Source organism: Anas acuta, chromosome Z (assembly GCF_963932015.1).
Source record: "Anas acuta chromosome Z, bAnaAcu1.1, whole genome shotgun sequence".
NCBI lineage: Eukaryota > Metazoa > Chordata > Aves > Anseriformes > Anatidae > Anas > Anas acuta.
This window is the reverse complement of record NC_089017.1, coordinates 44,915,861-44,938,821: the sequence shown is the minus strand read 5'-3', so window position 1 is coordinate 44,938,821 and position 22,961 is coordinate 44,915,861. Positions and strand designations below refer to the sequence as shown.

Sequence of the window (22,961 nt, the reverse complement as noted above, 5' to 3'; positions counted from 1 at the left end):
GGGGGCGGAATTACATGGTCTTTAAGGCCCCTTCCAGCCCAAACCATTCTGTGACTCTATGATATACGAAGCACCTGCTATGAAGCTTGTAGGAAAATGTTATTTCTGGCACTTGGCTACCTGGGTATCCTGTGGAGAAATGTAGCTTCAAAAACAAAACTTACTTCCAGTTTTCTTTGAAAACATACAGTTCCATACAATGTCTATTTCACTGCAGAGGTGTTAAGTTCACCTCAGGTCATGCCTTATTATACAAAAGGCAATTCTTAATCATCACTGTGCTACAGCACTATGAAGTACAATTTCTAGAATTGGCAAGCCAATGCCTGACACATATGAAGAAGAGATCTTACCCACACAGTTTTTTCCATCTGTAGTCAGTTCGAACCCAGCATTGCAAATACACTGGAAACTTCCATCAGTGTTTACACACCGGCCATTTTTACAAAGAACACCATTCTGGATGCACTCATCTATATCTAAGGCCAAAAAACAAAACAAAACAAAACAAAAAACATCATAAAATCAGTTACAATAAAATAAAATTTATATAGTTACAATTATTGCTTTGAAAAATGCTGGCATTTTATTTAAATTTTATTTACTTAAGAAATAAATCCAAAAATGGTTAAGAATTCATTCACGTTCCATCAGAGATATAAAAAATATCATTTTTCACACTTTTACAATAAATGCTATGTCAGCTATGCTCAACAATTACATTATAAATAACTCTATAAAACTGCCTACACATTCATCTACATCCATACACAAATACACATCTGTTGTACTAATAGTCTATTTCATGATCTTTTGTCAAATTCCCAGTTAGAATGGGATGGCCAAGTAACAGGTATTCCAGAATAATAGAACAGTGCAATAAATGGGATAGTGGCCCAGAATTAGGATTCCAATTAATATAACATCTGTTGGGATTTACTGAAATTGCACTGGTAATTATTCTTTGAACTCCAGTAGGATCTGATAGAGGGGTCAGGACATCTGCAACATCAGTAGACACAAAGCAAATTTTCTTACCAATACAAGCTTGCTTGGTAGGAGTCCTCTGGAAACCTGCGTGGCACTTGCAGTAATAGGAACCAGGTGTGTTGACACAGTCTCCATTAGAGCATGGGTTTGATGTGCATTCATCAACATCTGTTGGCAGTACAGGGGAACATTGGTGAATTCACCATATATACAACATTTTTCCAAGTCTAGAAGTTTCTAAGTTAAAAAGACAGTAACTGACAAATGCTGAAACTTAAAATGTGATACAAAATAATGACTTTCCTAAGATCATAGAGCTGATTTTAGTACAACTAGGCGGACATTTTCAAGAAACAAAATGTTACTGCATCATCTGTATGCATCTTAGTAGACAAAAGAAAAATAACATATTAGGATTTTGAGACACAGGATCACCTATTAAAACAACACTTTAGTGAACAGAATTTCATTTAACTGAATGACCACTAATTCTTCAGAATAAAACCAACACAGATCAAAACTGGCATTGTAAAAGCAGAGTGGATGTTGGCATCTAAAATCCCCCATTATGTCACAGGTTTATTACAGAAACATGAGGAGGGTCTGCACATCAGCAGGAGGGATTCTTAATGAGACTACAGTCTGTGCACCATACCTCAGTTGCTTATGCACCATTGCATTCTCAACCACAGTCTCTGCATTTGAGTAGTGCTGCATTTAATCTAGCTCTTTTCTATAATGTACCTTACTGCCTTTCCAAAGGTTTTTGTTATTTGGGTGCAAATACACTTTAACATCTTTAAGTAACTACTCAGAAATAACTCTTGTTTGACACAAGGCTCTGAAAATTTTAATCCCCTTCAAGAACCTTTCTCAAGTTTGATCTCCAGTGGCTTTCTATGAGTCAGCTGTGACTTGGCCTGAGACAGGTATTCCCAACTCTAAAAAGGCACTGATTATCCCTCCCCTTTACATTCCCTAAAGCCCTCTGCAAGTTCTCAGAGGTGTTTGCTCCCTGCCCTCCCTGATCCTGGGAGCAGAACAAGTGTGGTTCTCTGGTCTTGCAGACAGGACCACTGGCTTGCAGTATCTCCTACAGCTACCAAAGGATGATCTGAGCAGCTTTTCTCTGCTACAACTAAATTCACAGGTTACTAACTGAATGATCATTTGATTAAATCCTCCTTTCTCCATCAATAACCTTTGCTATGTGCCTTGTTTCCCCCAGCTATGCCCTCCATTTCCCCTGTACGCCTGAAATTACACACCTCTTCATCCAGGTAGGCTTTAAAGTTAATGCTGATTGGGGGGTTCTGGGTAACCATTCTATCTGGCTGTAAGCTGCTTTAGGAAACTGGCACATAGCAAAGCCACAGCTGCACTTCTTAGCAATGGTCATTTTCCCATGAATTTTGCAGTATAACCTATCAGAAAACCAGGGAAAACATGGGTAACTATGCTGATCATTTGTATCACCCTTTATCAGATTTAGTTTTAAAACTCAGTTCATTACGTCTTAGAAACCATGGGATCAAATGAGAGATCAAATTTAAAAGCTGACATTTTCATTTATATGCTCAACACATACTTCTTGAAAGTGTTGTACTAAGAATGACTTGACTCTAAAAATGGCAAAAGGTTAGTTTTGTTCTGATTAAGCCACAAACAACACCTTAAACTTCACAGGACTTAATGTGTTAACGTATACTCAGTAAAACAAATACTATCAACATACATATCAACGAGATTTGGGGCCACCCAAATCAACAATTTACTGAGTTTGTTTACAGAACTCCTGATGCCTAAATACAATCAGATTGTTTGGGGTAAACAGTTAAATGAATGAAGGCAAAGCAACTAGAAGAATCAAATACCTCCTCTCATGCATATTTAGCTCATTCACATGTGCATCAGCAGCTCATAGCACCACTCCAGTAAAACCACAAGAATGAAGCAAGATAAAGAACAGAGAAATTCAGAGTGTTAAATACAATGAAGATAACAAAGTGCATCAGCTTTTTACATGGCAAAAGACTTCTATGTAATTGTAGTAGCTTCCTGCCCTCATGTTTCTCTACACTGTCTAGATGTTGAGATGCTCTTCCTCCTGAAAGGGTATTTTTTGTCAGTGCTCAGCCAGTATGCAGGAGGACTGCACATAATTTCATCAGAATTAAATTGCCAGCTACCAACAAAATGCCAAAATCTAAATCACATTTTCACACTACTGCTTTGTCAAATATCTTAATCCAAAATACTTTACAGTATATTTATCTTTCTTTCGTAGAAGGGAGAACAGGGGAACTTAAAAATAATAGACACGGCAGTCCTCTATTTTGCTTAGTTTTCCTACAGAGAATGACATTTACGACTTACTTTATTACAGGCTTCAAATTGCTTTATCTGTTAAAGAAATGTTCATGCTAGCAATGTATCTCACTGTAAATTAATTTATAAATTCTACATCAGGAATGCAACATTTCTCTATAAAATAGCTGACTTGAGCTGAGAAAATCCTTAAAAAGCCATGTGCATCAGATGATTTCCCTATAAAATATGCATTTTAAGATGCTCTTATTTTTATAAGCTGTTCATAGAAGAGGGAAATAGCATGTATATGTTAATATAAAGAAGTTGTTGGCTTTGAGTTTGCATTGCAAGCATGCATATCCAAGCAGTGTAAACGGGAAACATCTAAGACAGAGATATTTAACCCATTTTGTTCCATCTCCCAACATGCCTCTCTTCAATGATGAATATTTCTCTTTCACCACTTGCATCACACAACTCCTCTTTTTAGTATTTCATCCGTAATACTTGTCAGAAGAGACAGCATGGAACTCCCAAAACACCCTTAATACTTGCAGTGATGAGTGTGAAGATCCATTGCAAAATTTACAATAAGGAATTATAGTCATTTTGCAAATACAAATCTCACAGAAATGGACTTGCTGACACTTTTAAAGTATCTACAGTTTTACACAGAGATTTTATAAACAGAATGAAATAAAGGTAGTAATATCATAGCCGTCCATCAGTTTGGAATATTACGACCATCTTTCAGTGTAAGATCACTTAGGATTATTTATAGTCCTTATGCCACGTCAGGCGATGTTCCATCATGACAAAAATATGATATGCATTTAGGTTAGAAGGCAGTATTTAATTGCATTATGTTTTGGTTTGACAGGGTAATTTTTAAAGAAGACTTTCCTTTAACTCTATACAGAAATATTTAATAAATTCTGGCTTCTTAATTTATTGCCTGGGGAGTAGGCAGCCTTAGTAAGGCATTGTCTTACATCTAAGGCAGTGTCTTAGACCAGTATGGAAGCAGTGTTCATTTATGTACTATTAACCCAATCACATACAATGAAATGTAACATTCCCCAAGTATGTTCTTTCAGTAATAAGAGTATCCAAATTAGACTGAAGTAGCCCTTTAATTTAGTATGTGTCAATACACACAATACACATATGCATTTAAGTTCCTGTTTAAAGTTCCAAGACAACTTTCTCTTTGATTTATGGCCGCTAACATTCACAAATCAGAAGTTCAATGAGGCACTTAAGACACTCTTACTACTTATTTGTAATACAACCAGAAAGTAACAGTCAGACAAGGTCACCTGAATACAAGCAGATCCTTAAAAGGTAAGCCACTGGAGAGTTAAAATAATTTGTGATGACAGATTTGTTTCACATAGAAAAAAAAAAAAAAAAAAGGCAAGATGACACTTAAACTTCCTGGAAGCCATTTCTCCACCCACCCCTTTCAATCTAGGACATTACTGCACGTGGCAGAGTATCAGCTCCTGTTAAAGCACCTGAAATCTTTGTTTTGATCCTAATGCATCCAGAATTGATGGAGGTTTCAAACTACTGTTTCTTACTGAGTTTCAGTTATGAAGTCTAAGTTCCCTTAGTCTGAAGACTAAGTTCTCTGTATGAATACTCTTTCTTTCTTCCTTCCTTTCTTCCTTCCTTCCTTCCTTCCTTCCTTCCTTCCTTCCTTCCTTCCTTCCTTCCTTCCTTCCTTCCTTCCTTCCTTCCTTCCTTCCTTCCTTCCTTCCTTCCTTCCTTCCTTCCTTCCTTCCTTCCTTCCTTCCTTCCTTCCTTCCTTCCTTCCTTCCCTTTCCTTCCCTTTCCTTTCCTTTCCTTTCCTTTCCTTTCCTTTCCTTTCCTTTCCTTTCCTTTCCTTTCCTTTCCTTTCCTTTCCTTTCCTTTCCTTTCCTTTCCTTTCCTTTCTCCTTTCCTTTCCTTTCCTTTCCTTTCCTTTCCTTTCCTTTCCTTTCCTTTCCTTTCCTTTCCTTTCCTTTCCTTTCTTTTTCTGGGCACATAGCTGTTATATACGGAGTGGTAATTCGTGTCAAGAAGATGGTTGATATTAATAAAGAAGGGGAAGATGTGGGTGTGTGGCCATGGGGGTCGGCAAGCCCCATTGTTGATGATAACATCAGACTCCTAACGATGAGGCCATCAGGAATGTAAAAGAGTTTAGAGGGAACAAAGAAGGGTGATTCAGGAGACTCCATGCAGTCTCAGGGTTGCTTGTTCTCCAGCCCTTAAGGCATGGAAGTTTCTGGGTGTTTGCTGTTTCTGTTATATTCAAAGTTGTTTGACCAATGAAAAGTTGTTCTTGAAAAGGACTGCTGTGGGGAGAAGGGTATAAGATATGATGTTATAAATCAATAAAGAAGTAGAAAGAAGGAATGAAAAGGAACGGGCTAGCAGAAGGGAGACCTGGACAGGAACACTGATCGCCTCATGAAGATAGGTTCGGCCAAACTCAGCAAACCGCTCAAAGAAGGTCGTACAGAAAGTCGCTGGAAATGGGTGCACTGGAGCTGGAAAGAAGCTCAAGCTGAGAGAAGCGGAGTTGTGCACACAACTGCACCTTGCTGGTAAGCAGCTGCACATTATGGGGAATCATACGTCCTTAGGAACAAAGACTGTCCTGGTAACCTTACAGCTTATTCTCCTTATTAACAATCAGACAATTTATGATCCTGAAACATGAAACCAAATTGAGGTCAAGGTGTGGGACTCTGCAACTAAAAATGACAAGGTTGCAGTGGATTGCTCGGCACCTGGCGAGCAGCTTCTGAGGCCTTAAAGAGCCCTGTGGGACCACAGTCAGAAACGTGTGGTTTGCCAGACAGTGAGGGAGATGTGGGCTCGTTTACTGATCCGACGGCTACGCCATGGGCCCCTCTGCTGCTACAGCCATCGAAGGCTTTTGCTGTTACGCCCCCTGGTGACCTGGACGTGCCTTTTGACCCAACCCTATTGTCCTTGAAAAGGAGATGGATATGCTTTTCTTCGATGCGGGAAGAACGGGATACATAAGGTTCGAAGGCCAAGTTGCTTGACATCTTAAAGCAAGACATACTGTTCAAAAGGAATGGAAAATGGAGACTGTTAAGTCATGGAACTTAAAGGATTGTTTGTTACCTTTTCTGATTGTATATATATATAGGTGTACTCGGGTTTAATATGTAAAAGCTATGTTCTGTATATTTAGAAAGTTTGATGTTCGTGTGTGTGTGTTGGTAGAGCATAGACTCCCTGTGCACCCAGCGCTGTTTACTTGCCTTTTATAAATATTCTTTTATAAATATTACTCAATTCAGATTGAGTTGAGACTTCATTTATAACAGTACCTATCACTCTAGTCCCACATTTTTCAAGAATTCTAAACTTAAATTCAAAATCTGACACAGCTTGTCGCAAGCTGCAGTGGAAGGTGAATGGCATGCTAGTGGGCTACAGAGTGACCCTATAGAAGAGAAAGGGACAGAATGCCAGCCAGCTACTAAGAACACACTATATGTTTCTGTCAATCATTGTCATCACTTAGACAGTTATATCTGATAGGTCTTTTAAACCACAGACTTTTTTTCCTGTATGATTTCCTGTATGATTTTTTTTCTATAAGAATTGAAAAAAAATGTTTAAATTAAACATAACTTTACTTGCTGCAACCCACCTATCAAGTGGCACAAAGATAAAGCAAATAAAGTATTTCACAATAAACCCAAGCACAGGGTTTAAATCCTATTTTGGACTAAAACCAAAAACCACTCCCAGATGGCATGCATAAATGAATAGCTAGTTGTTTGGGCTGGGAAGCCAAAAAGGCGCTAAAGACAATGTATCACTCACTTCTTTTGTGCCAGTGGTTTCAGAAACTGGTATTCACTAAAAATACAGGTCTAAAGGGACATGAAAGCTCAGATTATGCCTTTGGTTACCTACCTAGCTACATTTTCCTACAAATTGCCTCTGGTGTTTTGAGTGTTAATCTTACGATCTCAAGATTTGCTTTGGTTCTTTGTTTCCTAGGCTGTTAACTTACATATACCACATTATCAATACATGCATTTGATTAATAGTCATACGGATTTAATGCTATCAAAACATATTAAATGAGCAACACTGAAGTACAAGTTATTTTCCGTGCTTTTCTATGTAATAAAGGGCTTTGAGTTTAACAGCATTAAAATATATGCCAGAGTGAATTATTACTTAATCACTATATGCCACATGTCACCTTTACGTTCTCTGCTGATATGAAGCACAAAGTAGCTCAGTCAAATTTGTCTTGCGGAGAGGAGAGGATTTTAAAAGACACATGATATTGTGCCTTTCCATGGTATGTAGGCTCGGTTTTTAGAGCTATGTTTCTCTTGCTCCTTTTGTGTATTTCTTTATGCAGAGTAGTTTGTTACAAGCATGAATAAGCATTTATCATAATTGTGTTCTACCATAATGTTAATTGTCACTGTTTTTTAATGATTTGAACACAAGATGGTTGCCTCAGAAAAGTAATTTAGAAATGCCTTTCACTTTGTTCCATTGCAAGCTTTACAACAAACACAGACTCAGATTTTTACCATTATTTATCATTATTTATCTTTACTTCTTCATTTAAAGTTAGAAAGCAAAAATAATAAAAATGTAATAAACATATATTGTGTTACCAGCTACATAAGAAAAATCTGTTGCTTCACTAAAATTTTCAATTTGTCCCCCAGATAACACAGAATATGAACACAAGTTGTAAACTAGATTTCATGAAAAATAACTTGATGAAACTTTGTTAGGAAAGAGACTAAACTAGCTACATTCCCAAGATTTTCTTTCACACACATTAGTTCAGTATGCCAGCTTTCAGAAGATGATTAGAACATTTTAAGACTGTTTTCTACGAGTCAAGATTCACCACAGTTAGGAGATACTGATTTTAGTGATGCAAAATGTAATGCTGTTATCAAAAGTGCAAGGACTCTGCATACATTGTAATAGCACATCAATGCAATATAGATATATAGTAAGACTCCATTCCTCACTTACAGTGCACTCATACTTCCTAAGGCAAGAAGGATGTGGCAAGAGAATAAATCTCTTAAATTTCCCAGCCAGAGATCAGAGGACTAGATTTTTATTTTTTTTTTTTTCCTAAGGATAAAAAGCTAGTAAAGTTGGGTTTTCTATACATATTACAGAGGACAACTTGGAAGAGGAACTTTAACACTCCTCAAGTACACAGAAGTGCAGAGAGAAAGGTACTAACCTGCTTTTCTTACAACCCTGAGGATAACACAAGAAATAACGAGCTAGTATTTTTTGTCAAATTGTGTTTAAACTAGATTAGAAGCTCTGAAATCTTTCTGGACATATGACAAGTGGGGAAGTGGTGGCACCTCCACACCTGATGGTTTTTTACAAGTTGTACAGACAGTTCCCAGAAACATTGTAGTTATAACTGGTCTCTTGGGTGCAAGGGGACTGACCAGCTAAGGGGACCTGCAAACTCTCAAGGGCACTGTACCAAGCTGATGTGAGAAGGAAAAACAGAGACATTAGACAAAGTAACAAACAGACACCAGAGGAAAAGTACTATTCAACAGTTGTCCCATTTCACTTCTCCAGAAGGCAGGGTGCCAACCCAGGTTGGTCCTCGTACTCAGTTTGGAATTCAGGGGAAATGGAAGAATGTGCAACAGCATGAAGTTGCAGTGGTTCCCAGCTTTTGCTTGACAGCCTTGGTTACAAGATCTTTTTAAGGACTCAATTTCTGTGATTCTTTTTTCTCTATTTTCCCCCAATCCACAGGCACATTAGAAATTAGTTCTAAAAGCACTGTTTCAGAGAGAAAAAAACTATAGGTAACAAGCTCTTACATAATATTTTTAATTCACAAATCTCAAATCTCTTTATAAAAAGAATCAATAAGCCAATTTAACCAGCAAGAGAACCGGAGCTTTACACTTAGGCCCTTACTATCCTTTTATCCTACATTTACAGGGCTCTTGTCCACAAAACTTCCCAAGAACACCTGATAATTCTTTGGCACTGGAAGACTAATGTTTACAGTACTGAATAGAAGAGTAGAACCCCAAATTTTGTGCTTTTTATAGGAAGTTAGCATTTTGTATTTTATGAAATAGAACTATAATCAAAATTTAATCATCCATTCTACTTATGTTTTAATATCTTTAAAAACATAAATTCTGCCCTTAGTTATCTTGGCTATAATTCAACATTAACTCTTCTAGGAAAAATAAAATAAAATAAAATAAAATAAAGCTACATGAGCATAACAAAAGAATAAATAAGAACAAACAGAACTTAACTTACTCAATGTGAACAGAAAAATGTACAATACCTATCTTGTGGATTAATACTCCGTACTCATAATTTTGATTCAAGATTTTTTTAGGAAGCAGATAACTCTCATAAAGACTATAAGTTCTTCAAGTGTAAATAATAACGTAGTCCTTGCATTCTCTTTCACAAGAGCAGTATTATTATAATAAAAAATAAATACGTACGTGAAAGAAAGATAAAATGTTTGGTATTTTTGGAAAAAAAAAAAAGTAAACCTGAAAAATGTTAGTATTTTAAAAATTAATAATGGATGTTCACTTACCAATACAATCCCCATTTGCATCCTGTTTATAGCCCATGTTGCACTCACATCGGTAACTAGAAATGGTTGGTATACAACGTCCATTTAAACAAAGGTTGGGATGGTGTTTACAGATGTCTATTGTCTGATTGAGTATTGCTAGTACAAAAAAAAAAAAAAAAAAAAAAAAAAAAAGAGAGAGAACACAAGACAGATATTCATACTTTCAAATACAAGTAAACTTTAGGTATGTGACTTCACCTTGTGCTTACAGCAAGGCAGTGTTTCTGCAGAGTGGGTAAGTTTTAGATTTGACAAAGTAAGGAAAGAGAACAGTTTATTTTAAATGTTGGTGATTTTTTTTGAGAATAGTTAGAAATTTGGAGTCTTATTAGCACTGACTGAGACAGATCAGCTGGCACAGCACAAGTGAAAAATTGAAACATCTGTGTTAAAGTGGGAAGCCAGTGTGTTAGATATATATTAGCAGTACATAAACTGACATACAGGTAATACATCGTAGCTGAACATAAAGCTCTTTCTTATTGGGCTACTGTCATAAATACCAAACTTAAAAGTGCCAAAGGCAGGAAGATCAATAAAAATCTTTAAAGTCTTGACTTCTTCACCGTTCTGAGAGGGTGGTCAGGCACCAGAACAGGCTCCCCAGGGAAGAGGTCATAGCACTGAGCTAGACAAAGTTCAATAAGCGCTTGGACAAAGATCTCAGACACAGAGTCTGATTTTAGGGTGTTCTTGTGTGGAGCCAGGATTTGGACTTGATGATCCTAAGGGGTCTGTTCCAATTTAGGATATTCAATGATTCTTTATTAGCTTTTTTCTCTATAGTTAGCTGTAGCTACTATGTGAGCACTTAAAAGAATTCCAAAATAATTTGCTGAGACTAGTTCTCTGAAAAACATCAGTCACCACAGTTGTGCAAGTTGGAGAGGAAAAGTGAATTAAAGGAAGTAAGAGATAATAAAAAATAAATAATAAAAATGGACCAAAGCACACAAATGTGATGCATATACACATATACACCTTCCCCATTTACAAAAATTGCACAAACATGGTGACAGAATACAGATAGAATTTTTAGTCTTCTGTGCTAGTCTGTCCAAGTCTTGCAAGTAAGTGTAAAGTATATACTGGGAAACTTCTCCTGGTAAGAAATTCTTTTCTATAGAACCAACAGGTAGTAAGATTAATCATGTGAATGAAATGAAGACATACAGTAAGTTAGGAAGGGTACGCTATTAAGAGTCCAAGTCGGAAAATGAATAGGTAGACTGGCCTTTGACTGATAAGGGAAAGCAACAAAAACACACACAGCAGTAGGGAGAGATATTAAATTAAAAAAAAAATATTTTCATTATACTTAATTGTTGATACTAAAGCTACATGCTTGAGGACTCTATAACAGAAATGAAGAAAAAAATCCATTCATCTGAACTCCTGCTAAAAAAGGTACTCCCAAAGTCTGATGTATCAGCCGAAGTCTCCTATATGCATTTATACGCAAAGGCATGTTAGAACATGTGTTAAGAATGCAGTATCATTTTCAGAATAAAAACAAAGCAGAAAAAAAAATAGAAGGAATCAAAAGAGATTAACAAGTCATAACAATGCAAATACTTACTTAACCCTGTAATTATTGGGCCATTTCCAGTGGGACTCTGACCACCTGTCCCTACCCCTGCTCCACCTACACTTGGGGAGAAACCGTTGCTTCCAGGAATGGGAATGAATCCTGCTCCTCCCGGGCCATAGCCATTGCCATTACCACCGGGAAGGAATCCGTTTCCTCCTGTGCCACCACCCCTGGAACCACCTCCAGCAGAAGTGCCATCCACACAAAGTCTGCGGTGTTCATCTATTGAACAGGAACAGAAAAAGAAGCATGAAGTAAATCAACCCTTCAAAGCCAGCTTCTAAGGAAGATAAAGATCTTTTTGCATGCTGCAAAAAACAGAACACTGGTTCTTCATTTCTTTCATGTTATGCATTCCCTTTCCCACTCCTAATCTCAAGGGCATTCCACAATTGTGATGGGTGTTATTTAAGGAAGGACACTAAGAATAATAAAAGGAAGTATTTTAATTTACAACTATATGTCAAAACCATTTGTGTTTCCAACAGCATTAACTCCCTGATTTCTCAGAAATCTTGATACAAATAAACTGAAAACACATTTCACATGGGATGTGGAATAGCACTCTGTGAGCACAGAGTTGAAAAAATAAATGAAATGCTGATCATTTCTAGTTCAAAGTAACATGAAATTTAATGGAAAGGGAGAGCAGCTGTTCCTTTAAATCGAAATGAACTATGGACCTTCAGAGTCATTTCCTCTTCAAGATTTACCACAAAATCTTCCCCATTTCCCGAGAAATGCTTCCAATGTCAACAAAAGGACGTTAAAGAAACTAGTCCCAAACAATAATGGACCAGAAAAAAAATAGTTCACAGATGGAAACATCAGTATTAAAAACACTAGAATGAATAACAATTTAAATCTTGACTTTCTTTCTCCTTTTAACCTACATTTTAAAGTAGTTTTTTTTTTTTTTTCTAAAAAAAATAAATAAAAACAAAATAAACACAAAGCGCCACTCACCAGATCCTCTAACAGGACACATCTCTGGAACAGATCCAATAGCCCAGCACCGGCCAGATTCACAGCAGCACTGCATTTTGGTGAACCTACCAGGAAGTTCTTGTGCACAGCGCCCATTCACTAAGCTGGAGAAACACGTACTTGCCCTCTGATCTGAAATTTAATTTAAAAAGAAAACCAAAAATAGTAACATTAACTTTCAAAATTACTTCCCCTTATTCAGTTCATGTAAGTACTAAAACATTTAAAGAGCTGTATTTAAAAATCAAAACAAAACACACTAAACAATTACCTGAGGTGATTAGCACCAATCCATTCCACATTTGGTTTACTGCAAGGTTACATACATTCATTGACATGAGTCTTGCATTAATCCAACATCTAGTTATCAAACTCTTTTCTTCCAGTCTTGACAAGCTCTCAACTTCTTTCACAGACTACTATGTGGAATAGACTAGGCATATTTTCTCTAGTGGCTTTGTCAATAACCACTACAGAAATATTGGAAAGAATAAAAATCCCATAAATACTACTCAATTTTTTTCAGACTGTGTTCAATGAGTATGTAGAAGAAAGAATAGAGCCACTTCAAAATCTGCCCAACTATTGAATCTCCTGAACATGGGAGAAAATGGCCTTGACCAACTGTCCATTCTCCTTTACTTGCCTTTCTCCTTTTCTTCTTCTGGACAGGACAAGAAGCTATAGCAACAAATTGGAACACAGGAGGTTCCTCCTGAACATCAGAAAATATGTTTTTACTGTGCAGGTGACAATACACTGGCACAGGATGCCCAGAGAGGCTGTGGAGATCTTCAAAAGCTGCCTGCACATGGTCCTGGACACACTGCTCTAGGTGCTTAAGCAGGAGGGTTGGACCAGATGGCCTCCAGAGGTCCCTTCCCACCTCAACCATTCTGTGATTCTTACTGTAGTCTCAATCACATCTGTGCTTAATCACTATGGGTAGTGCCTCCTAACAGCATCACTAACATTCAGCTTGTATAAGAACAAGGCTAAGCCAACCATATATAAGGAAGAAATTCTTTAATCAGAGAGTGGTGTGGCACTGGAACAGGTTGCCCAGGGAAGCTGTGGATGCCTCATCCTGGGAAGTGTTCAAGACCAGGTTGGATGCAGCAACCTGGGGGGTTGGAATTAGGTGATCTTTAAGGTCCCTTCCAACCCAAAACCATTCTATGATTCTATTAACAATTTAAAAATATATATCAAAAATAAATAATCAGCAGCTAAATACTGTATGTCACAGCATCCTATGCTAACAAACAATCAAAAATGGGAGAAAAATGAACATTGCAATGTGGTCAGATTAAAAAAAATAGTACATTCATTTGCATGTGCTAAACAAGACTTGAAGAAAATCATATTAGTCACTGGACTATGACAAATTGCTGCTAATTTATTTGAAGGAACACTGGATAGATCAATGTTGTTATCTTTTGCTCACAATATAGCTTCAATATAACCCAGGATGGCTATGGTAGATTCCAGAATTAGACACTGGAAAAGACAAATTGAGTCCGTTTTTCTTTCTTAACTTCAAAAAACTACAGACTTTGAACAGCTTAACAGAATCAACTAGGTATAAAAGCCAGATATATACAGTTATATAAATTATATGTATATTTAACTGTACACAAGTTTTAAAAAGAAGACAACAAAACAACCAAGCCCAAGAAACTATTTTCTGCAAAATGTCTATCAGTGTAGCCTCATGCTAGTCATTATGCTCTTTAAAAAAATAAAAAAGACTGAACAGCACCTTTTCCCATGAGTCATTTCAGTGAAATTAACATTTGAAGATAAAAAACATGCAAGAGGAACAAACGTAAGCTGTTCGTTTTTAACCAAGTCTTTTCTAAGATTAACACAAGCAATAAAACACAGGATGCATGAGGCAGAAGAAATATGACCCTGACATATGACCTAAATCTACATAAAATATAGACAAACAATTACTAAGGTCAAAAACACAAATCTTACGGACTAGTATTTTTGAAATCACAGGCCCCTCTCCATAAACTAAGTTTAAGATGTTCGGCTTTAAAAAATAAAAAGCCAAAATATTTCACAGAAATACACTCTTGAGTATGAAGTAAAGAGCCTGGAATTGTAAAATATGTGTGGCAGAAGGTCTGGGGCATGTGAAGACACCAAAAATTCCATTTCTAGCTTCTTCTTTCAGCAAGTTTAATAACTATTCATTCACATACTTCTAACCATAACACATTATGACGCTCCAGTATTAGAAGGTCATAGAGATGCCACAGTGCTCAATGTGGCTGCTGGAACAGCACTCAGCTTTGTCAGTACAGTACCCATCCCAACCTCACATAAGGCAGGTCCACAGTCCCTCTCCAGTATCTACAAGCTTCTTTCACTCCAGATGCCTTCTCCAAAGACATAGCTGGAGCAAAAACATTACCCTTCTTCTGCATATATAAGTGACTATGTGGCAGACTGGTCCCAGGGCTTAGCTCAAATCATATCCTCAGCATATTAACAAAGCACTTGAGATCTAAATTCTGCTGAGCTAACAGGAAAGATGGCTGATACAAAGGATACAAAGCAATACAAATAGAAGCTACATAGGAAAAAATGAAAAGCCCACTGTGAAAAAACTGAGACAATGTAACTGCAACCTCCATAAATTGATTTTGCCATTTCTTTTTCCCTTGGTGTAGATATATCTGATTAAAAAAAAAAAAAAAAAGGCCATCCAGTCTCCTAAAAATCTAACTCTAGCATAGCATTTTCAGTGTTAGTATGAGATTTAGTAAGTGCTTTAAGTGTCTAACATTATCCACAGAGACAGTAAAACAATTAACATGATTACCCGATCCTTTTCACAGCTAAAATAGGATTTGGTATATAGGATAAGATAGACATTGTTAGAGACATTGTTATATAGGATAAGACAGCTAAGATAGAATTTGTTGCTACACCTCTTTTCTTGAATTAAAGTTCAGATTATATTAAGCCAGAAATAATTTTGAGCACTTTTATTTCCCTTTGAATATTTCTTCAACTATAATTAGTTTCAATGGAAGAACCATGTCTGTGCTAAAGGTAGACTGAATGTATTACTGTATTTTACGTATTACCATGAGAAAATTAAACAAAAATATATTTAAATAGATATGTACTTATTATATATCCTAGTTCTTTCAATTATACATCCTAGGTCTTTCATTGTCACACCTCTGAACACTAACTGGGATAAAAGCTCTATTAATTTGGAAAGACATGGTATGAATTAAAATAACTGTGTACATCCTGATATTTTGGTGATAAGTAAATATTTATCTTAAACTGAGAAAAACAAAAAAGTATGTATTTGTAATGATTACATTCTTTACTTTTCTCCTAAGCACTATTTTTTCTAATACTAAAATCCTTGAGAACACAAGAACATCCAGACAAAAGTTAATTTAAGGGAAAGACTGTAACAGAAAGGCCTGTTTTAGCACATTAGGGCAAACAGTTTTATGTGCAATTGGTTTTGGGAGCTGACTTTCAAAAATGAATTGTAAAAACATGCTAAAATCCATCAGAATTTTGATCATCCTGGAAATCATAGGCTGTCACGATTCCTGGGACCAGACACAATTTATTTAAAGCTTGGAACTCCCCAGATGAACCTGGTAATAACAACAGACTACACTGTGCAAAAAATTATTAATGTAAAATCTCCTGCAGGCCTTGTGTTTCTGCTGGCATACGCCATGTATCTGTACTCTGGAACTCCCTTCAGAATTTCCATCCCTTTCCCAACATGAGATCAAAGTGCTATGAGATTTCTGAAATAAGAAAAACCACTTGAGAGCTAGAAACGACACTATTGTCATAATCAGCATTTTCAGTTAATTCATCCGTACAGTTTATACCATATATTTGGCATATCTGCAGCTGTACAAAAGAAAGCTAGTGAGAAGATCCATGATTAGGTTTTCCCAGGGCGAGGCTCGTCCCCTGCACTCCGGGTGTCCTGACCCCTGCTATTTCCCCAAATGCGGGAAACTCGACTGCATAATTTGTGGTAGTGGGGGACTCTGTTCGCAATTTCTCTTATTTTTTCAGGGCTCAGTGCTAGGGCCAGTTCTCTTTAATATCTTTATGGTCTGGATGAGGGAATCAAGTGCACCCTCAGTAAGTTTGCAGATGACACCAAGTTAGGTGCTTGTTGTCAATCTTCTCGAGGGTAGGAAGGCTCTGCAGGAGGATCTGGATAGGCTGGACTGATGGGTTAAAGCCAACTGTATGAAGTTCAACAAGGCCAAGTGCCGGGTCCTGCACCTGGGGCGCAAAAACCCCAAGCAGAGCTACAGGCTGGGAGATGAGTGGTTGGAAAGCTGCCTGGCAGAGAAGAACCTGGGAGTATTGGTGGATAGTTGACTGAATATGAGCCAGCAGTGTGCTCAGGTGGCCAAGAAGGCCAACAGCATCTTGGCTTGCATAAGAAGCAGTGTGGCCAGCAGGGCTAGGGAAGTGATCGTCCTCCTGTACTTGGCTCTGGTGAGGCTGCACCTCGAGTACTGTGTTCAGTTTTGGGCCCCTCACTACACGAAAGACATTAAGGTGCACAAAAGAGTCCAGAGAAGGGCGATGAAGTTGGTGAGGGATCTGGAGAACAAGTCCTATGAGGAGAGGCTGAGGGAGCTGGGCTTGTTCAGCCTGGAGAAGAGGAGGCTCAGGGGCAACCTTATTTCTCTCTACAGGTACTTTAAAGGAGGCCATAGCGAGGTGGAGGTTCGTCTGTTCTCCCACGTGCCTGGTGACAGGATGAGGGGGAATGGGCTAAAGTTGCGCCAGGGGAGGTTTAGGTTGGATATTAGGAAGAACTTCTTCACTGAACGGGTTGTGAGGCACTGGAATGGGCTGCCCATGTTGAACTTAGCGATATGGTTTATTGGAGGATTGTTAGTGTTAGGTCAGAGGTTGGACTCAATCTTGAGGTCTCTTCCAAACTAGAAATTCTGTGATTCTGTGATATATAACTTTTATAATAATAATAATAATAATAATAATAATAATAATAATAATAATAATAATAATAATAATAATAATAATAATAATAATATAGCAACAGTTTTTAAATAAATTACCATTTAAAACATTTAACCTACTGAAACTTAATATTTGGTTTGTTATATTACCTGTTATGGCCAAATTAGTGGCAACTCAGCATAGTTTAATGCCTCATAGTGATTTCTAAAGGTTAAATTAACCTATGTGAGATGGAACTTGAAATACCAAGTTTGTTTGGTATTAAAATAAATGTTTGCTCCTTTAGAATTGAAGTAAGCTTAGCCTTTGGTTTCATTAGATACAGATTTACGAAGAAATACGATTAACATTTCTTATGTTTTCCAACAGAGAGATATTAATTCCTTTTTTTTCCCCTAAAAAAAATCCAGATCTCTGGCAGGAGTTCTCAGCCTACTGCACAGCTGACATTGAGAGATCTACAATCTACATAAAGATTGCTGTAGTGGCAACCATGAGAGGAAGAAGATGTTAGGAATTTTAAGTTGTTGGATCAGAGTGATACTAGTGAGTTATCTAGTGAGTAAGGTCCTGTCCCAGCCATCTAGCATTCTCCCCTAGGAGTCCTGCTGCTGTGTATAAATTGCCTTCATAACCTTAAGAGCTCTTCAAGCCTATAGGATGGAACACCTACCTATACAGCGGGAGCCATCCATAGATGTGACATATCCCCGGGGACAGATGCAGAAATAACTTCCCACTGTGTTAGAACATTCGCCACCTTCACAGATTCCTGGGATGATGTTGCATTCATCAATATCTATTCAAAAAGGAAAATACAGAAGATGATGAGCAAAACATTTGCACATATTGTTGTAAAAGAGAAGGAAAAATAACTTCTCTGAAGTGAAATTGTTATTTAGCTCAGATTTAATAATATGCTACTAGTTGCAAGCTGCTGTGAAGGGTGCCTTTGCAAATTGTTTTGTTTGCCATCTAATGCAGGCTTTCCTTACAGATTCAAAGTATGCACCACTTCAAGTCCCAGAGAGGTAGACTGGGACTTCCACTAAACAACACAGACTGAGTGCCATCTCTAGGAAAAATCCAGCAGCTACAAGGCAACACAAAAACACACACCCAGCTTCTGAGCTGAATGAACGAAGATGATACAGCAGCCAAGCATGACAGCTCTGGGCTTCTGTGACCACGAAGATATTGCTCATCAGATCTAACAGTTGCTCATCAGATCTAACAGTTTTCTGGCCTTCTTCTAGTACTTCAGCTATAAAGAAGAATTTTGGCTAGTTCTTCAGAAGTATAGACCAAACGTTGCATTTTCATTTTTTTTCAGATATTTTTAATCTATCCAAACATTTCTGTTAACTAAAAACAGCAGTCTCATCTAAACACTGACAAATTGCACATGTAAATACATGGAAATTGAGATGTCATCAAGCTGATGAATGAGCTACTGCAAATAACTAAGGGCTCTAGGGCACTCAGCACCAGGACTAAGAGGATAGAGGGGTGTCCCAGCGCAAAGCAAAAGAAGGTGCTAAGGCAATGAGAAACAACAGAGGAAGCAATCTGACTGTACTCTCTGTACTCTTAGAGAAAGTGAAGCACAGCAAAGCAAACTGGGATGGAAGAAATACAAGTGAGGAAAACAGCATGATGGTAAGGACTGTCATGACCATTGACAAATGGTCATGAGCTGTTGTAAGTAACCAATTCATTCCGCAACTGTGACAATCTTTAGGTATTGGAATATTTTTAGGGCCTGTTTAGCAACCTGATTTTGGCTTTAAGTGACATCCGTCCATTAGTATTCCAATCGGCTTTCAGAAAATGTGAAGTGTGGCCCAGGTTTAACACAGGAGGCTTCTGTGAAAATGCAGGAAAGAATGGCCAACTTTCTAACTAGCTTCAGATGAGTTATGGTTTCCAGTTGAATGATAAGGTACCACAGATTTTGATTGGCTTAATACCAAGAGTAATAATTGATACAAGGCTTAACTTGTTTGTAAACTTCTGGTGCAGTATTGATTTAAGACTTTCATACTGTGAAACAGAGTTAAATCAATATATAAAAAGATCAGACACCTGAACCCAGACTGTCTCATGTCAAATAATTCTAGAGAATCATCAGAAAGAGCAAATGGCAGTTTGATGGCACTGATTCTTCACATTCTCAGCAAGAAGTCTTGGCACTTTTATAAAGATCATCATTTTCCCTGACACTGCCACTCTGGAAATTGCCTTGAGATTAATGACAACTTGAGGAAGAAACTTTATGCACTGTTATTTCTTAGGATGCTTTTATGTAATGAACACTGTGCCTCCTCCCCCACTACATTCTCCACACTGAAAACTCAAAGAAAACAAAGTGTGCCAAAAAGATCTGGTATGCACAGGTTCTATATTAAAAAGGTAACTCCCCACTGTGGGAAGTTCCACACATAAAGAACTTTATTTAGATATGAATCTACAGTAGACATTCAAGTACTGCAAAGGAAAATTAAGTTTTGCAAATGAATACTAAGAATGTGAGAACTGTTCTTTGTAAAGGTGAACAAAGCACCCTGCCTGTCCCTAGTGACATGTCTTTTTGAGTGTCACTGTAGAAAAGACAATTTATCTCACAGGTAATATTGCTTCAAACTACTTTAATCCACACATAGAAGCATCTTGTGACCCCTTATTGTTTGTTTCACACTGTGAAGCATAATCAAAAGAAGCATAAATTTTGTCTTTTTAACAATGCTATTTAAGCATTTCAGAGGACACAAAAAGTTTAAATTTTACTTTGAAATAGTTATGAAATGATAACAACTATTCCCCATATCTGAGACATCTGTTCAAGTATGTACAAAAGACAGTGTAATTTCTCCTAAATAAAAAGAATTTTAAGAAATAACGTTTTCACTCAGGACTTCATAGTCAACATAGAGATTCCAGAATTTGAAATGTTGGTGTAAGTCAAAACCAAACAATTTCCCAGAAAATCTCTGAAATCTTGCATTAATTTAATATTGTTGAAGACGATATATATAATGTGGTGAGCTGCTTACCATATGATTTAATAAAAATCAAATGAAATCATGTGTGTAAATCAAAACAGAACCAAAACTAGTTGGATGCCTTGTTGGGATCTTTCATGCAGCAAATGCAGCACAACCTGTAAGCCCTTTAAAGAATAACACTACCTTCTGTATAAACACAAGCACAAACTGAAACATTACATCAGAAAGGCAACAAATAGGACAAAAGGACTCTACAGGAACAGCCTCCATCTAGAAAGTGACACTTTGCCAACAGCAGAGTCACTGGGTATTCATGGGAGAAGACTCCCTTATCCTACCATCACCTAAAGTACAACTTCCAGCTCAAGCAAATACAGCTCTACCCTTTTCCTTCACTACTGAAATAGCTCCAATAATAAATTCCAAAACCTATCCTGAAGTTTAGAGGCACCCAAGCTTTGATAACGATATCACCAGTGGTATAAAACAATGGAGATACTGTCTGAAGATGCAGATGTTACACACATGAATGGAATGGTGCAAAGTAGGTAGGAACTGCCACCAGTGATACATGAAAAAATTACATTTAAGAATTCCTGATCTAGGAGCTAGCTACGTATTCTTTAAAAATATCAGTTTTGTTCAGTCACTCTCACAGAATGTGGGTCTTAATTTTGTAGTTTTCACAGCATTTATTTCACATTTTATAATTGAGATGCAACAGCAGCTCCTATACAACTAAAGTGAAAAGAAAAAAAAATCAATAAAGATTTGAATACTAAAACCACCAGGCACTTCAAAAATGTCATCCTCCAATTCACTTTCACCATGGCACAGGTACCTGTTACTTTAAAGGCAGTAAACATCATTACAGGCACCTGACATCTGGTCTTCTACCACAGGAAATGAAATTCCAAACTAGTTGGTCACACAGTACAAAGCCCACTCAGGTACTGAGAGTAGCTGCAGTTTGTAGTCTTGGCAACTGAGAGAGAGACTGGAAGGAAGTAGTTAGCCATTTCTGCAAAGCTGCAGAAGGTAAGCCACACTGCTTACCTACTTACATGCACAGGGATTTAACACTATCCAGGGCTTTTTACCTGCAAACATTGTCCAAGAAGGACAGGGAGATGGGAAGGCAGCAAGCACCTTCCTGAAACCTGGACAGTTACTGGAGCAGAAGGAAGATTCCACAGTCTTCTCCACATGGTGAGAAAAAACATGTTTTTAACCAATTAACATAGCAAACCCTTGTGGAAGAATAATTATCTTCCTTATGGGAACATGGGAGCAATTGGATTCAGTCAGAGGATTGTTTCAACAGCTTTTGAACTAAATCTCAGTTTCGTCTTCCACTGGTTTTGGCATGTACTTTTTTTTTTTTTTTTTAAGCAAGATCTTACTGGAAATTCTTAGACTTCACCTCAGGAAGAGCTATTTCAGGATGGCTGAACTTAAGAAGTTGTACAATTGCAGCCCCCTTTCCTTCCCCCCCCCCCCCCCCCCCCCCTCCAAACACATAAGTCTTGTGGTCTTGGAGAAAACACTCCAAAGATAGTAAAAGGAGATGCTATCTTAAGGAGGGAAAAAGACTGGTGGTGTCTATGGCTGCAGTTCCAATGTTGCACAATAGATGAGAAAGCTAGTCACATTCCATATGAGAACAAATTTATAATGTGGCAAAAACTGTGCAGGTATGAGTATTAAGAAAAGAGCTTCTAACCAAAGAAAACAAAACAAAACAAAACAAAAAACACACACACAAAAAAAAACAAAACCAAAACCAAACCAAAACAAACAAACAAACAAAAAAACAAAAACAAAAAACAAACAAACAAACAAACAAAAAAAAACAGTCTGCCTATTTGTCAGCCAGAATTCAAGACTTTTACTGCTACAGTAAGCAGGATTTTATGAACTAGCTGGATCAGAAGTGCTAGAAAAGGGGCTCTCAACTTCTGAGTTTTGAAAACGGTCCCTTGAAAATCATTTTACCCTATATCTTCTTGTAACTAATCTGAAAATAACTTTTGCAGTATAATGAAATTGCATGTTAAAGAAGAAAAAGATCATATCTTTTAAAAGGTTATTTGTATTTTTGTTGTCATGTTTTAAAGTAAAAGGACTTAGCCTGTGTTATATAGTTCTACCCCTCTGATGTCAACTGTACAGCAAGAATGGAAGAGCATCAGAGGCATCCTACTTCCTGGAGTACTCTGACTGTAAATGGTATCATAACCAACTACATTAAGTCAAAGAGTATGAAGCCAATTTGAAAAGCATAAGTAGGACACATTTATTAGATTCTTGAAATACAAACAAGTCATATTCCACCTCTTATGTAAACCAGCTAGCACAATTGAAAACTTATTTCTCCCCCCAATTTATCTATACAAGATCCATC

The 22,961-nt window shown here is 37.3% G+C and overlaps 1 protein-coding gene and 1 non-coding gene across 3 annotated transcripts in view; one reads left to right on the top strand and one right to left on the bottom strand.

Annotated features, from left to right (window-relative positions):
* Positions 1–22,961, bottom strand: part of FBN2 (fibrillin 2) — a 187,101-nt gene that overhangs the window by 100,748 nt on the left and 63,392 nt on the right. Inside the window, exons 8-13 of one of the 2 annotated variants that reach the window (XM_068666397.1) lie at positions 18,226–18,351; positions 12,525–12,677; positions 11,547–11,780; positions 9,926–10,063; positions 1,039–1,158; positions 354–479 (exon numbers count right to left, since the gene is read on the bottom strand). In XM_068666397.1, the coding sequence (XP_068522498.1) occupies positions 354–479; positions 1,039–1,158; positions 9,926–10,063; positions 11,547–11,780; positions 12,525–12,677; positions 18,226–18,351 (897 nt within the window). The remainder of the gene's footprint in view (positions 1–353; positions 480–1,038; positions 1,159–9,925; positions 10,064–11,546; positions 11,781–12,524; positions 12,678–18,225; positions 18,352–22,961) is intronic. The other variant, XM_068666398.1, reaches the window with a different exon arrangement.
* Positions 16,445–16,616, top strand: LOC137848715 (U1 spliceosomal RNA). The gene has a single exon (XR_011091491.1). It is a non-coding gene; the product is annotated as a U1 spliceosomal RNA (small nuclear RNA).